This window comes from Balaenoptera acutorostrata, chromosome 16 (genome assembly GCF_949987535.1).
Source record: "Balaenoptera acutorostrata chromosome 16, mBalAcu1.1, whole genome shotgun sequence".
NCBI lineage: Eukaryota > Metazoa > Chordata > Mammalia > Artiodactyla > Balaenopteridae > Balaenoptera > Balaenoptera acutorostrata.
Genome location: NC_080079.1, coordinates 42,720,253 through 42,736,193, shown reverse-complemented (window position 1 = coordinate 42,736,193; position 15,941 = coordinate 42,720,253). Strand labels below are relative to the sequence as shown.

General features: G+C 34.9%; 1 protein-coding gene across 17 annotated transcripts in view; it reads left to right on the top strand.

Moving 5' to 3' along the window:
• Positions 1-15,941, top strand: part of PCDH15 (protocadherin related 15) — a 755,972-nt gene that overhangs the window by 583,350 nt on the left and 156,681 nt on the right. For all 17 annotated transcript variants that reach the window (XM_028166694.1, XM_028166693.2, XM_057531449.1 and 14 more), the window contains one exon: positions 3,198-3,314. In XM_028166694.1, the coding sequence (XP_028022495.1) occupies positions 3,198-3,314 (117 nt within the window). The remainder of the gene's footprint in view (positions 1-3,197; positions 3,315-15,941) is intronic.

Sequence of the window (15,941 nt, the reverse complement as noted above, 5' to 3'; positions counted from 1 at the left end):
GGGCAGCCAGCGGTTCTATGTGGCTAGTGATAACGCTGGACGGTACTGTAGGAGCCATTCCACCCACTGGCGCACACCATCTGGTCTCCTCACAGAGCTAGCACGAGAGCTTAAGATGAGGGCTGACATTCTCTATATTTTCATCATTTAAAGAAAGATGATTGGAATATAACGAGTTAGTACTCTTCTGTCAGGAAAAACGCCTCTTATCCAGAACAGCTTTTAACCTATGATTCCAGAAATTAAAAATTCTGTCATCTATTTCTCATCACTTTCAATAGAGAACATGCCGTTAATTTGTAAATTCACCAGCAAGTTCCTATCTTCCTGGTATGCTCATTAAAAAGGGTTCCTTAAATCTACTCTGTGGTGTCAAAGCAGAAATGGTTTCTGTGATTGTTTTAGACTTGAGTTTAGAAAATAAATAAATGAAACTCATATTTTCTTCCTCTTAGATAACTATCTTCAGGTGCAGTTTTCGTTGCTTGATACATGGAAACTAATTATGCTTACTTGTACAACAATCTTTTTTTCTAAGAAGATCAAGGCTTAGTTCCAGTTGAGAACCATGGTAATATTCAGAATACTCTTTAGAAACATGAAAAGTAATTTTTGTTCAGACCAACAGAAAGTATAGCCACAGAAAGGAAACTTAATGATAAAATTGTTAACAAGAGAATAAAAAATGAAATTTTCTTTCTGTCAATACTGCCCTCTAGTGGAAAAATTGGCAACAGAATAGGGCTTGCGTTTGGAGAGTGGAGTTTATCCTTAATTTGCTGCATAGTAGAGCATTTGTACAGAAGCAGATTTATGTACATTTTTCTTCAGACATCCCTGGAGCATAAATATAATGAAGTATTGATTATGCTCTTTGGCATTGCATTTCAGTAAATTCTCTAATCTGAAATAATGCGTCATGCAAGAACTGTGTGCAACTGGCTACACAGCTTAGCCACAGTGAAAGATTGTAACCTCAAAATATGTACAATGTACCAGAAAAAGAAATACAGCTACAATAACTGTACTGATTTATTCTTTATGTTGTCAGTGGCAAGCAGACCAAAGGGGGATACCAGTCTTTTAATGGTGTTCAATTATTCACCACTTTAGGTTTCTGTATAATCAGTTTGTGAGGCCAGATTATAAAAATGTCCACTGTGCGTTCAATTAGAAGGTGATCGGTGACTACTTTCCTGGCCAAAAAATAAAAAGGCTACTGTACTCAACACTGTCAGCGGCTGTATTGACATAACAGGGAAATCACATATTATTTTTTTCCCTGAAGAATTAAGATTACTTTAAGATTTTTAATGTCCCCTGGGGGGGGCGGGAGAACAAAATTCATAGGAATATATTGAGTTTATGTGATTTGGGAAACTCATGTAGAGAAAGTCACGAGGTTGGGCTCCTTTTCTAACCTTCAGAAGTTACAATTTAGGAGTGCAAGAGGAGTTGTACCTCCTCTTGTAGACCTTTGGTTACAAGACTCACTTGTTAAAATAATTGGCACTCTTGAAAGCAGGAAGAAGTGTGCATGCAAATATTTTATATATTTACCCCCTGCCTGGAACCTCAAGATCAATACCCTCCACTCTCCTCATTATAGAGAACCAGTGCTTCCTAGGTTTATTTACTTGTTCAGATTCTAAAGCTCATCATTTATAAAGGAAGTCTTTTTCATGTAGAGGCTGTGAATACTACATGTCAAAACAGAGAAAATGATGTTTTTTATTTTTCAGTTTTGCTTACAGCTCAAGATCTCCAATTTTTACTAGAATCTACAGGGTTTTTCAGATTCACGGCTCAGAAGTCAGCTCTATTGTGAACATAAAAGCAAGCTTGATTTGATTGTAATAGTTAATTATCCTGACCTCTTTGCAAAAAGAGGTGTTTATAATCAGTTAATTTGTGTGTTTCCAATTTACATTGTACAAAAAAATTGTTGTTATCAGAGCAAATATCAAAGACTGTGTAGAATAATTTTCTTCTTTTGTTTTTAACATCAAGTGAGAAAAAGATGACCGGGAGAATAAGATAACTAACAAATTTAGTTTGGGGCTCAAATATGTTTCACCAAAAGTACCCAAAAAAATGCAGGGTGCAATGATTATTTTTTTAAAAAGTAAATTTAAGAAAGATAAATCAGCCAGGTTAATAAACATTATTTTCAAGGAAAAAAAATGATTTGAAATTCTCCATCAAAGATAAAATGTTTGAGAAAAAAATGGTCTTGCTCTCAGGAGACCAGACTAATTAGTGGTTTTGCCAAATAAGTAGATTAATTTAGGCGATGTTGCTAAGCTATCTGGAGAATCAGTAACTTTACCTGTCAAATGGCAGTTAAGTGACAAATTCAGGAACATCTTTTCTTGAGCCACCACAGTGTCCCCAGAGCCTAGCATTGGGTCATAAAAATGGGAGGAACCTGATAAATATCATTTAATGAATAAACATAATAGCAATGCATTTATATCATTGAATTGTAAAAATTTAAAGGATGCATATAAATCACTTTGAAAAATCTTTAAATAAATTAAAATTGTTTTCTGACTGAGAACATCTAATCCTATGTGTCATTATTGTAGTGTGGTACAGGGAAAACGTCCTTTAATCATTTTATGTTTGTAAAAATGTAAAATAGCATCAAAGGATATTTCACAATTTGCATTTGAAATGTTCTAATCATACTATTATGCTAAGTATATATATAAAGAATTTGCAATTGCAACAAACACTAAAGAGCTTTCTTTAAAAGCAACAACAACAAAACAAACAAACAAAAATACTGTCTTCTACACCTGTCTCATAGAAGGGCACCTTTTATGAATGTTTTCCTACTTTTCAAAGTTTAAAACTACATCATACCATTAGAAGTACCTTTAGAGGAAATTTCATGCATCACTCCGAATATCTGAAAGATGTATTTGGAGGAGCACAGGGTGTGTGATAGACTCTTTACTTGAGTAGAATGGCCTTTGGTAGAATGGGGTAGGTATCACACACATTAATATTGTATAGGAACTCTGGCAATTTCCTCTGGGGTGCTATTCTGAAGTGAGTGTAATGGAATTGAGAGGATGGAAGGCTGACAGTGGCAAACGGGTTGTGTGATATGAAGAGATGGAGCCGGTCTAGTCACTGTGTACCTCACCTGGTTTCAACAGAAGCACTAAACTCTTAATTGTGTTTTACAGGATATGAATGATTATCCTCCAGTATTTAGTAAACAGATCTACAAAGGGATGGTGGCTCCAGATGCCGTCAAGGGTACACCTATCACGACCGTTTATGCTGAAGATGCAGACCCTCCTGTAAGTAGAAGACGTTAACACCCGGAACTAAAGTGAGAAACATCTGTAACACTTATAAATGACCCAGTTCCCAAGACAGTGCAGTGAGTCTGTGTGAGTTCCACTCTATTCACTCACATACATTTGATGTGCTCTTGCCTGTTGCATCCACAGGTACAGACCATATTTCAAGCGATTATTATTGAACTTAGACAATTAGGGATATGGTTTTTGTTTTACTGGGATTCAACATTTACTATTTATCAATTTATCTAGTACTAATGATGAATATGTATAGAAAGGATTGTCTACATTTGTAATCAGTATCATTCAGGTTCTTTATTTAGAATATTGTAAGCTTAATTTAGCCTGGATGAGTTTTATCCTTAGGTATTTTACATTTTATTCATATTTTGTTAGCAAACACTAAATCAATATATGACATAATATTATATTGAATGTGTTAATTTTGGTAAACTAAAGTTGTATTGCTTTTAGAACATATTTAATAGATTCTTTTATTATCCAGAATTTCAGGGCATCTTTTGAGATGCCCTAAATTGTCTTTCAAGATAGAGGGTTCCTAATTAAAATATTATTTTAGCAGAAGTGAGGTAAATTTTCCTTAATATTGTTTCTTAATGTATTAAAAATAGCATATAAAACTAATAGTACCAGTATAAAAATGCTTTCTGTAAATAAGTTGAGGGTGTTATATTAACTATTCTCATAATAGCTGAATGATGAAGATTTGAATTTTTTACCTTGGGTGAGCTTGAAGTACAAGTCAGTGGCTGATATATTCTAGAAAAATGTTAAAAGTGTTAAATAAACCATTTTAGAAAAGTAAGAAAATAGAAAAAGACCTCAATTTTATAAGTGATTTAAAAGTTCAGTTTTGTGTTGCTAATATAAACAATATTTATGTAATGCTATTTATTTAATAAAATATGAATGGCAATCATAACATTTTTCAGCTTCAGTTGTGACAAGCCATATAAAGTCTTTTGTGACTATGACGTCTTGAAAAATAATGTTAACATGAAAGCAATGACCTTTCACTCAGAAGTTCCTTTTCTCAAGTGTGTTAAAATGTCTTTGAAACTGATTTATTGCATCTTGGGAAATACGACAGGCAAAATTTCATAGCCTTGAACGTACCAATAGAGATGGTGGATGTGAAATTGGTGTTTTGTCTGCTTTCTAAGTAAACTGTCAGAGGTACAAAATACTTTGAAATTAGGACTACAATTCAGTTCTATTCAAGATGTGTTTTGAGCACCAACTCCATAGTAATCACTGTGCCAACCAGGTTTTGCTCTCCAGAAACTGACACTCTCATAGGAAAAGCAGAACTGCACATAGAAGCTAAATAGCACTGTGTTGAATGAGCGTACATGTAGGGGAGGAAGGCTTTTCCTTTCTTCCCCTCTAGGTTCTCTGGCTGGTCTAATAATTAAATTGACATAAGACAGATTAACAGGAGAAAAACAAATTTAAATTTGTACGAGAGCTCATAAAAATATGATGCTCAAAGAAGTGACTAAAGCAGGCAGCCTTTATACCTTTTAGACCAAGAAACAATACATTTGTGAAGAACCGACAAGATGAAGGGGTTTGGGCTTGGGGTAGTATTTTAGTAAAGAAGTAACAAGGTTTGCTTACACGGCCTTCTTGTCTTTGAATTCCCTATCTCTGGTAGTAAGGATTTCTCTCTTTCTCCTGGGGCAGGCAGGATACCTTTCACATGGGAGATTTATTTCCTGCTTTTAGGGGGCAAAGAGGAGTCAGAGTGTCCATCTTATACTGACTGTTTCTTAAGTAACTTTAATTCAAAATAATCAATATGCCCAAGTGGCATATTTTGGGCAGACTGCCATGAACCCTGTCATAAGCAAATACAGCATCTTAAAATACTAATATTTCTAAGAAATTTTCATTAGCACAGAATTTAAGATAGTGTTAAGCTTAATGACATCAATGATGAGAGACTAAAAGTAGGCCTGCTGTTTACCTATGTGGGATAGGCCTCAAAGTCTTAGGATGGATGGCAATATCCTCACTTCACATGTGACACCGTGACCTTAGTACCTGGTTTGACATTCAGTCACTGCACTGATGTGAAAGAAGCTGTCTTGGTCTGTTGTCTGTTTTCTAAATAAGTTATATTACTTCTCTACAGTATTTACCTAGAGAGAAGACCTCCTTTTTACTCCCTAAGCCCGTTTACAGAAACTTAACAGGCTCAAATGCCATATTTCTTTGGAAGAAGCTCTTAGGTTTGCATTCCTAATAGTATTTTTTTTTAACATTTAATGTCTAATGCTGGCTTTTCAGTATATGAAAGGTGGATGCCAGTCATTCAACTGGAATTGAATGAACTGGAATTCAATTCAACTGGAATATTTCAGCTAACAAGTACAAATTTTATCAGACTCAGTTTCAATACTTGAAACACTAGCAATCCTTTGGCATAACTCATATTCAGCATTGAGTTTTCCATCATTGCTGCAAATTGTGTCCCTTAAATTAGCATAGTTACAATTTGGGTACACCTAAATCAATCTGAAATAAAAGCTCAATTCCATGAAATTTTTAAGAAAATAAAAATTATACAACTTTCAAAATGTTATGACTGAGTTCACTTTTATTATTTTATGTAAGTACCATAAATCAAAATAAGTATTTTTTGGATGAGCTTGCCAAGTGTTTTCTATTCTGTTACTATTATAAATATGTATTAATTAGAAGAAGATAGTTTCAATTTCATATCCTTCAGGGCTCTTATGTCAGTTCCACTACTTAGGGCTGTGAGTATCTATGGGTAACACTATGTTTATTTAATGGTCTCTCTTCCAAACTGGAAGGTAATGTCCTTGAGGGCAAGAATCCAGACTTATTCCAGTTTATTTTCCCACATCTAATTATGTTTGGTACTTAGTAGCAAATGCTTGTTGAATAACTGAATAAATAAGCAGTTATTTCTATGCTCTTTAGAATTGTCAGAATGTGCCAGATCTTCAGAAATTTAGTTATTTGTGACCCTGGGCAAGTTTCTTACTGTCTCCAAGCCTAAGTATGGCCATATGAGGGCTGTAAGAATTAACTGGAGTGATATATATATATAATGCTTAGCGCTGCTTCTGTTCCCTCATATAAGTAGGTATTGTTACAATCCTGCAATAATAATGTGCATCTCTAGAGGTTGGTCACATCTTTTTCAAGGCATCATGTTTCTTGTGAATGAAATGAGAACCACCCATTTTAAACTAGAAAATTGCAACCACAAAATATCAGATGGAGAAATGGGTAAGGTCTTAAAGCCAGAGAGAACATTCTTGCCAAACATAAATTAAGAATTATAAAATGCATGTTTTGTAAACCTAAAGTGATCTAGAGGGAGAAAAACATCTTCCAGGGATTTTTTTCCCCCTGAATTAAAGCTATTAGGACTTTCCTTTTCTGCCTTGCCTTTGTGACAGCATTGACATTATGTAGTTCACCGGAGACGTGTATAGTGAATGACTGATCATTTTGGATATTAAAAATTGCTAACCTTTTCTTTCTGCTCACTAGAGACTTCTCACTCCAAACTTTCACAAAACAAAACTGCAAGTATAATTTTCCATTTGCATATTTTTATTCTTTCTGAAGCTGTGGCCAAACCCCATGATACAAGAGGTCTCTTTGTGGGCAGGGTAAATGCCTCACAGAATAGTGTCCTTCGTGAGCATGTAGATGTGGAAAAATTTGGATAAATAAATGAAGCTTACATTTTTCTAATTTCCAAGAAGTTATGAGGAACCCACGGAGGAATACCTTCTCATTGTTGTGTCATTCTTTCCATTTAATGCATTTGAGGAATTTATAAGATTCTTGTTTAAAGTAAATCAGTAGTTGGAGCATGTTTAATATTAGCAATTTTAACAAACTTTCTTATTTGCATATATTCATGTGAGAAATACTTATATATTGAAGACTTCTTTTTTAGGTTTCAGTATCAATTTATGAAGTGAATATGCTCCATGGAAAAGATCTTGTAAGTTCTCAATAGTAACTGGCTTTAAACATCAATGAGTATTCTCACTACACTTTTTTTTTCAGAAAGTATTTTCATAAAGGCATAATAATTGCAGCTGTGAGGTAATTTTTTTCCCCTCTGCTGAGATTTTGAGAGCTATACTATCCTTTCAGAGTTCAGACAAGCTACCTGAGGAATTATTTTTAAAATGATTTCACAGGTGGCTTTAACATCCCTTTTCTGTCGTTTGAGGACACTTTTGTTGATCTCTAGAGAGTAAAAAAGATGGTCAGTTTTTCTTTTCTATGATACATGACTTAAAATGTCATGATGTCACCAAATAATGCAAGGTAATTATGGCGATCTTCTCAAAATGCTTAACCCTCTGCCTAGTCATTCTGTCGCAATCTATTAGCAGAGGGCATAACAGTAGAATTAAAACAGCAATTGTCTTTATCCATGATTTGCTGTTTGCTTTGTGTGCAATAGTTAAAACTGTTCAGGGCTAGGAGTGTTGTAAGATTGTATTTTTATCTCCAGATAATATGGCTGTTCTGTATCATTTTCCATTGATATATCTGCAGATCTTGTTTTCATCACTCATCACATACTGGTTTGTGTTGTTTTGCTCTATTGATTTAGGTTATTGCTAGCAATGTAGCGTAAACTCTTGTTTTAAAAGATCAGTGCCTAATAACCACATTTGCTGACCCTGGAGCATGTGGGGGGAATGTACGCAGCTCAGTGGGTTTTTTCCTTCACATCAAAGCTGTTAGGGAAATAATCAAGAACTATTTTCATGAATCATGTCTGCTTGTGAATATTGAAATGAGGTAGCCCAGCCTGAGTCCCTTTGGTCTTGCATGCTTAATTAGAAAAAATTCACACAGTGCAACAGTTGGGACTTGATCTTTAGAATGACAATGGGTTATAATTAGATTTGAAAGTGTAAATGAATACAAAAGACAAGGTTTTATGAGACAGTGTATACATGATTAATGTCTAGAAAAGGCTTATCTAAGTGTCTTAAAGAATCTGTGTCATTTTCTTTTGTTTTGTGGCTTATAGATTCTTTTCAAGAACAAATATACTGTTAACATTACTTGAGATCAATATTAGATTTAACTGTTTCAGATGCAAATATTTTTCTTCTAATTCAGAAACTGCAATGCCTACCAGGGCTAACAGGGTGTTTTTCTTTTAAGCAGTAATGTCTATAAAATTTAGGGGTTTTTTTAACCTTTACAAAAGTGTCATCCAGTGATATATCTTTTTTTTTTTTTTTTTTGGTGAGAATAAACCTCATGGGATTAGGATCGCAATACATTGCAACAAGAGAGGTTTCCAAGGGAATTGAGTGAAATATAACAAGCTCCTTCTGGGGCTCACTCATAGGTCTCCCTTATGGCTTAAATAATGTGCTTTGTTTTGAATTTCTTGCCAGAGGAAATGGGAAGAAACCCTCTGAAAGAGTATCTTGGCTTCTTATAATCTGGATTCTTGGCTTTAACACCCTCAAAGCCATCCTACTGTTATCTTCAGGTCTTATCATTACCCACTTCACAGTTCTTCCGTATCCTTGAATGCGTGGGCAGTAGACCAGCAGTCAAACATGTGCTTGGTGCAACATAGACACTTCGTAATACTGTTGAATCAATCAGCCAATAAGAAAACATTTATGGTGGACTTAACAATAAGAATATGACACGATAGAGCCATGATATTGTGTAAGAAAGGTGCCAGGAATAGGCAAGTGAATGTGTCCTGGTGTAGTCTGAGCCTGCTTTGGACAGGAACTCAACTTTTTCAGAGTGTAGGAGATTCATTTATGTGAGGGTAGAAGAAACTAGCAGAGGAAATATATTCAAAAGTTACAGAGTCGAAAATATTCATCATGTGTTCATAAATTTGAGTACCATGATTTGAACTATGTCTGATTCAATTAATATTAGCTACTTTTTGTAGCTACAATCATTTGTAGATGGGAAATGCAACAGATATGGTTTTACAAACCCATTTTATTATATAGAAAATGGAAGCTTACTAAAGACTTACAAACAGGGCAATGACAAAATCAAAGCTACATATTAGAACATTTATTTCCTGTGATATGTAGTCTTCATTGGATGAGATAATAAATGAAAACCAGAAGATAAGTTAGCAGCTATAGCTTTCATTTAAGTATGAAAAAAACAAGGTGGACAATGGAAATGGAGAAAACAGAAATACTTAAAAGCCATTGAAATGGAAAAATTAATAGTGACTGAGCAGGATGGTTGAAGATCACAGACAATAAAAGCACAATCAAAAGTGAATCAAGAGTTTCTAGCTGGAGTGATAAAGATATTCATGATCTTAGTTGATAGAAATAACATAGATAGAAAAGAAAGCTATTTAAGGAGAAAATAATGAGATCAAACTAGGACAAATTAAATTTTAAATGATTTCAAAATATCTAAGTGCAATCATCTACAGAATGATAGAAGTTGTCTGATTTCCTTCCCTGAGCAAGGAGGCTCAGAGGACTAAGTCAGGACATGACTAGTGAAGGAGTAATACTCACCAGATGTACCCAGGAATCATAGTGCCAGAGCTGGCAGGAAGCTTATCTCTTTCCCAGAGTTATAGGTTCCTCAAACTATACAAAGAACACACAGCATCTAGTGCTGACAGGAGGCTGGAGGCAGATGGCAGGAGGGTGCCAAGATTCCTTTGCACAGATGAACAATAGGAAGAAGTCCATGAAGAAGTCCTGAGGCAGATACTGGGTTGCCATAGCTGCTTTGATCTGATGCCAGGATGGATCATGTAGAAAACATGGGAGTAGGAGCACAGGAAAAAATGTGGAAGAGGAGACACCTAAATGCAAGCTGAAGCTATGAGAGTAAATAACATGCTCCAAGAGAGAAAGCATAATCAGATAAAATAAAAACTTGGAAATAAATCCTCAGGTTAATGCCCTTTTGAGGATGGGCCAGGGGCTGAAGTGTGGAAAGAGTGAGAGAAAAGAAAGACTAAGAGCATAGAAGAGCAGTCTGCCAGTGACGTGGTTAAGAAGAAAAGAAGAAATTTTCAATGCAGAGAAAGAAAATAAATGGTAAAGGGTTTTTTTTGTTTTGTTTTGTTTTCTTTTTTTTTCCAGACAAGGCAAGGAGAGTGAAATCAAGCTAAGTGAAGGACCATTGTTCTGTTGATTAGAAACTCATGAGTAACCTTCATGGTAAATTGGCCTCTGCTCTCCTGCAGTTTGCTTACCCTTTTATTTTTCATGCGTCTGAGTTATTTTGGAGTGTAACATTTTTATATACGTCATTTTTGTTTTTTGTTTTTGGGACTATCAGTTTATTATTTACATTTTCTTTGAAGAATTACTTATGTGCATTCTCCATAAAAATTATTTATGGAATTTAAATTATATTTCTTGGACATGTTTACAGCTATTTATATGTATTTCTGTATTTAAGTCTATATATGGTTTATGCCATTCCTTTCATATTCTGTCTTACCCATTTTTAAGTTCTTCATTTTGCTGCATCCCTTGGTTTACTCATATGTGTCTTCAATTTTTTAGAAATATATATACCATGTGAGTTTTTATACACATGAAATTAATTTGCTTATACACAGAACATAAAACTTGACAAACAGAGTCTTGGGTTCAAACTTTTGCCCTTTAAAACCATACATAGGCTTTTCCACTATTTTCTGGGTTTTAACACTGTAGAAGTATTAGGCTATATATATTTTTTAATTTTTAGGTTTTGTTTGTTTGTTTCTGCTTATAAGACTCCCTATTCCAGAACTTAAATGTTTTCACTAGTAAATATTTAGATATTCCTTGCTCTGTATTAATGTGTCTGGTATATGAAGGCCCCTTTCAATCTGCAAACTTGTGTACGTAGTTCATCAGCCCAGGAAAGATTTACATGGCTTCAACAGTAAGGGTTTTGGAGTGAGACTGGCTGGTTTCTGCTCCTAAAGTTCCTACTGACTGTTCTTGTGGCCCTGGACAATTTGCTTAGTCATTCTGCTCCTTAGTTCTCACATTTGTAAAATGAGAACAAAAATAACATAAATGAAACTTTACACCCTTTGAACAGCAACTCTCCATCCCCCCCTTCCCCCAAGTAACCACAATTCTATTCTTAGCTTTTTTCAGTTTATTTTAAATACCTCATCTAAATGGAATCATGCAGTTATGTGCCATTCTGTGACTGGCTTATTTCACTTAGCATAATATCCACAAGGTTCATCCATGTTGTCACAAATTGCAGAACTTTATTATTTTTTAAGGCTGCATAATATTCCATTGTATGTATATGACACATTTTCTTTATCTACTCATCTACTGTTGGACAGTTAGGTTATTTCCTTATCTTGGCTATTGTGAATAATGCTTCAATAAACATTGTAGTGCAAATACCTCTTCAAGATTCTGATTTCAATTATTTTTAGATATATGCCTAGAAGTGGGAAGTATCCTGTGAACTTCTAGCACAGCAGGATTTTATGAACACATAGCAATGAGAATGGAATGTAAGAACCTAATACTTAGTGAAAACAGTGAGAAAAAGAAAATAATACATTATGTAAAGTTAAAAAAAACCCAGGAAACAAAAATGCACACAATAACATCAACTAGGTTTTCGTACTAAAATTCTGCATAGTTAACAATACCAAAGTACCACTCATTCACTCTAAAAAAGATTTATATTTTTATTCACGGATTTTTGAGGCAGCTAAGGATTGGCTGGCCTTGGTTTCAGGCTGAAGGTTGGGTTGGACTCATGTCAATTCCACATGCCTCCTCCTTCAGGAATACATGACTAAGTAGGTCTGCTCTTCACACAGTGAAGGACAGGAACACAAGAGAACTTTCCTAACCACATGATCACACGTAAAGCTTCTGGTTGTGTATCACAATTCTTCATATCCCACTGACCAAAGCAACTCTCATGACCAAGAGCAAAGTCAATGGGGCATGAAGTAGAGGAAAAAGAAGTGGATATTGCTGAACAATGATACCACAACAGTCTAGTTAAAAGACACTCTTTAAATGCATTACAGTGGTTTCCTTTGAAGGGAAAAGGAGGTTGAATTGAGGTGTGAGCATGAAAGGAGATAGGGAAATGAGAGGTAAATATACCTAGCAGATCCATTGATAAAAATGCTCCATAAACTGTGGATTATATTTAACTTAAATCTCTGTCCCTGTGATCCAAACAAAGTACATATTCCTCAATATTTATTAGATGTGTGTGCATCCAGTGTTACTTAAGCATACTGCATCAAGTATTGAGGATTAAAATTGTCATGAAGCCTTAGAACTGTAAACTTAAAGACATAGAAATTAATCGAAATCAATCAAGTAAATAGAAATGACAAACTGAAAAGCTCTAAGAAGTATATCTTTAGGGTGCTGTAAAACCAGACAAGAGAGAGCCTGATTTTGTCTGGATTGTCAAGGAAGGAACGTTCTGGAGGAAATGACTCAGAGCTGAGGTCTGAAAGATAAGGAGGTGTTTCCAAGGCAAAGTGGCATGGCAGAAAGATTATTCCCTAAAGCGGAAGAAAGAAAAATAGGTTTCAAAAACCAAAAGAAAGCAATTTTTTCAGGAGGCTAGAGAGGTAAACCTGAGTCAGGTCCTATGGACTCTGAAGGCATGAAAACAGTGCCAAGATTTCTTGTTTCATCATAAGAAAAATGGGAGGGTTTCAAGGCAGAGAAAACAAATAACTAATTACTAACACCAGTTCAGGTTCGTCCCTATATTTATGTTCCTTTGGTTTTGTGAGTTGTTTTTTGTGAGGAAAGTTGAATGTGTGCCCACTGTTATCTTTATAAATTTTTTTTAAAAAACTTACCTATATAAAGAACTTTTATAAGGATTATATTATTTGTTATTTGATGTCATTAGATTTTAGTTTATGTTTACCTTTGAAAAACGTGTTTCCCAAGAGAGATTGTGGTAAATAATCTTGCAGCAAATATTTCTTAGGATCTTTAATGGCTATGCTAATACCATATCTGCAGAAACTGAATTATACATAGACATTGCATTAAATCAGTGACATCTGTCATAAGGAATTTGCCTATAAGAGTGTTGACTCACTATGTTGTCAAAACATAGTAATCACTTCAGGTGTTAAAAATCAGGGAAAGGGAGAGAAAAAAGAAAAGCACAGGAGGATCTTTTCAGTGATTACATGGAGAGTTTGACCTGTAGTTTTTCTTTTTTTCTTTTTTTAACATCTTTATTGGAGTATAATTGCTTTACAATGTTATGTTAGTTTCTGCTGTATAACAAAGTGAAACAGTTATATGTATACATATATCCCCATATCCCCTCCCTCTTGCACCTCCCTCCCACCCTCCCTGTCCCACCCCTGTAGGTGGTCGCAAAGCACCAAGCTGATCTCCCTGTGCCATGCAGCTGCTTCCCACTAGCTATCTATTTTACATTTGGTAGTGCATAGATGTCAATGCTACTCTTTCACTTCATGCCAGCTTACCCTTCCCTCTCCCTGTGTCCTCAAGTCCATTCTCTACATCTGCATCTTTATTCCTGTCCTGCCCCTAGGTTCATCAGAACCATTTTTTTAGATTCCATTTTTTTTATATATATGCGTTAACATACGATATTTGTTTTTCTCTTTCTGACTTACTTCACTCTGTATGACAGACTCTAGGTCCATCCACCTCACTACAAATAACTCAATTTTGTTTCTTTTTATGGCTGAGTAATATTCCATTGTATATATGTGCCACATCTTCTTTATCCATTCATCTATCGATGAACACTTAGGTTGCTTCCATGTCCTGGCTATTGTAAATACTGCTGCAATGAACATTGTGGTACATGTCTCTCTTCGAATTATGGTTTTCTCAGGATATATGCCCAGTAGTGGGATTGCTGGGTCATATGTTAGTTCTATTTTTAGTTTTTTAAGGAACCTCCATACTGTTCTCCATAGTGGCTGTATCAATTTACATTCCTACCAACAGTGCAAGAAGGTTCCCTTTTCTCCACACTCTCTCCAGCATTTATGGTTTGTAGATTTTTTGATGATGGCCATTCTAACCGATGTGAGGTGATACCTCACTGTAGATTTGATTTACATTTCTCCAATGATGAATGATGTTGATCATCCTTTCATGTGCTTGCTGGCAATCTGAATATCTTCTTTGGAGAAATGTCTATTTAGGTCTTCCGCCCATTTTTGGATTGGGTTGTTTTTTTGATATTCAGCTGCATGAGCTGCTTGTATATTTTGGAGATTAACCCTTTGTCAGTTGCTTCATTTGAAAATATTTTCTCCCATTCTGAGGGTTGATTTTTCTTCTTCTTTATGTTTTCCTTGGCTGTGCAAAAGCTTTTAACTTTCATTAGGTCCCATTTGTTTATTTTTGTTTTTATTTCCATTTCTCTAGGAGGTGGGTCACAAAGGATCATGCTGTGATGTATGTCAAGGAGTGTTCTGCCTATGTTTTCCTCTAAGTTTTATAGTGTCTGGTCTTACATTTAGGTCTTTAATCCATTTTGAGTTTATTTTTGTGTATGGTGTTAGGGAGTGTTCTAATTTCATTCTTTTACATGTAGCTGTCCAGTTTTCCCAGCACCACTTATTAAAGAGGCTGTCTCTTCTCTATTGTATATTTTTGCCTCCTTTGTCATAGATTAGTTGACCATAGGTGCATGGGTTTATCTCTGGGCTTTCTATCCTGTACCATTGATCTATATTTCTGTTTTTGTGCCAGTGCCATACTGTCTTGATTACTGTAGCTTTGTAGTATAGCCTGAAGTCCGGGGGCCTGATTCCTCTAGCTCCGTTTTTCTTTCTTAAGATTGCTTTGGCTAGTCGGGGTCTTTTGTGTTTCCGAATTGTAAAATTTTTGTTCTAGTTCTGTGAAAAATGCCATTGGTAGTTTGATAGGGATTGCATTGAATCTGTAGATTGCTTTTGACCTGTAGTTTTTCTTAGTCTCTTTTAAGGATACCTTAGCAGCTGGTTAAGATTCACTAAGAAGAAAAAAAAAAGAAAAAAAGAAAAAAAAAAACCCCTAAGTTATTATGGCTGCAATAAACAATATAAACCACTTTACAGTAATCCCTTCTGCTAAGTCATATTTAGGCGATTTCGTGAATTACACTCTTACCAAATAAATCAGATTAGTTGCTTTCAAAGACATTGGCTAAAAGAATTTTGGAAACCACATCAGGGAGAAAAATCTTTGTGTACTTGAAAACAAATTACTTAATGTTTGTGTGTAATGATAATAATAGGTTTAGTATTCCCTGGTATAATGTGATTGCCATTATTATGAAGAAAATTATGTGGGTCTGAGTAAGTAATTTCTTGATAATTACGTATTTAAGAAAAATGACTAATTCAACATATCCCCTGATATTAAGGACTTAATTATTTTGGTCCATTATAGTCTCATTGAAATTCCCTGCGTTTGCAACTTTAGAACATCTTTCATACAGATCTGCAATTACCTTCTGTAGTAATTAATTACATTCTCACCATCATAAAGTCAAAACATATTGTGTTGAACACTCACTGTAAGAATAAAAATAAAAGGTATAAAAATTGAGTAATGAATAAATAATTGAGATTTTAAG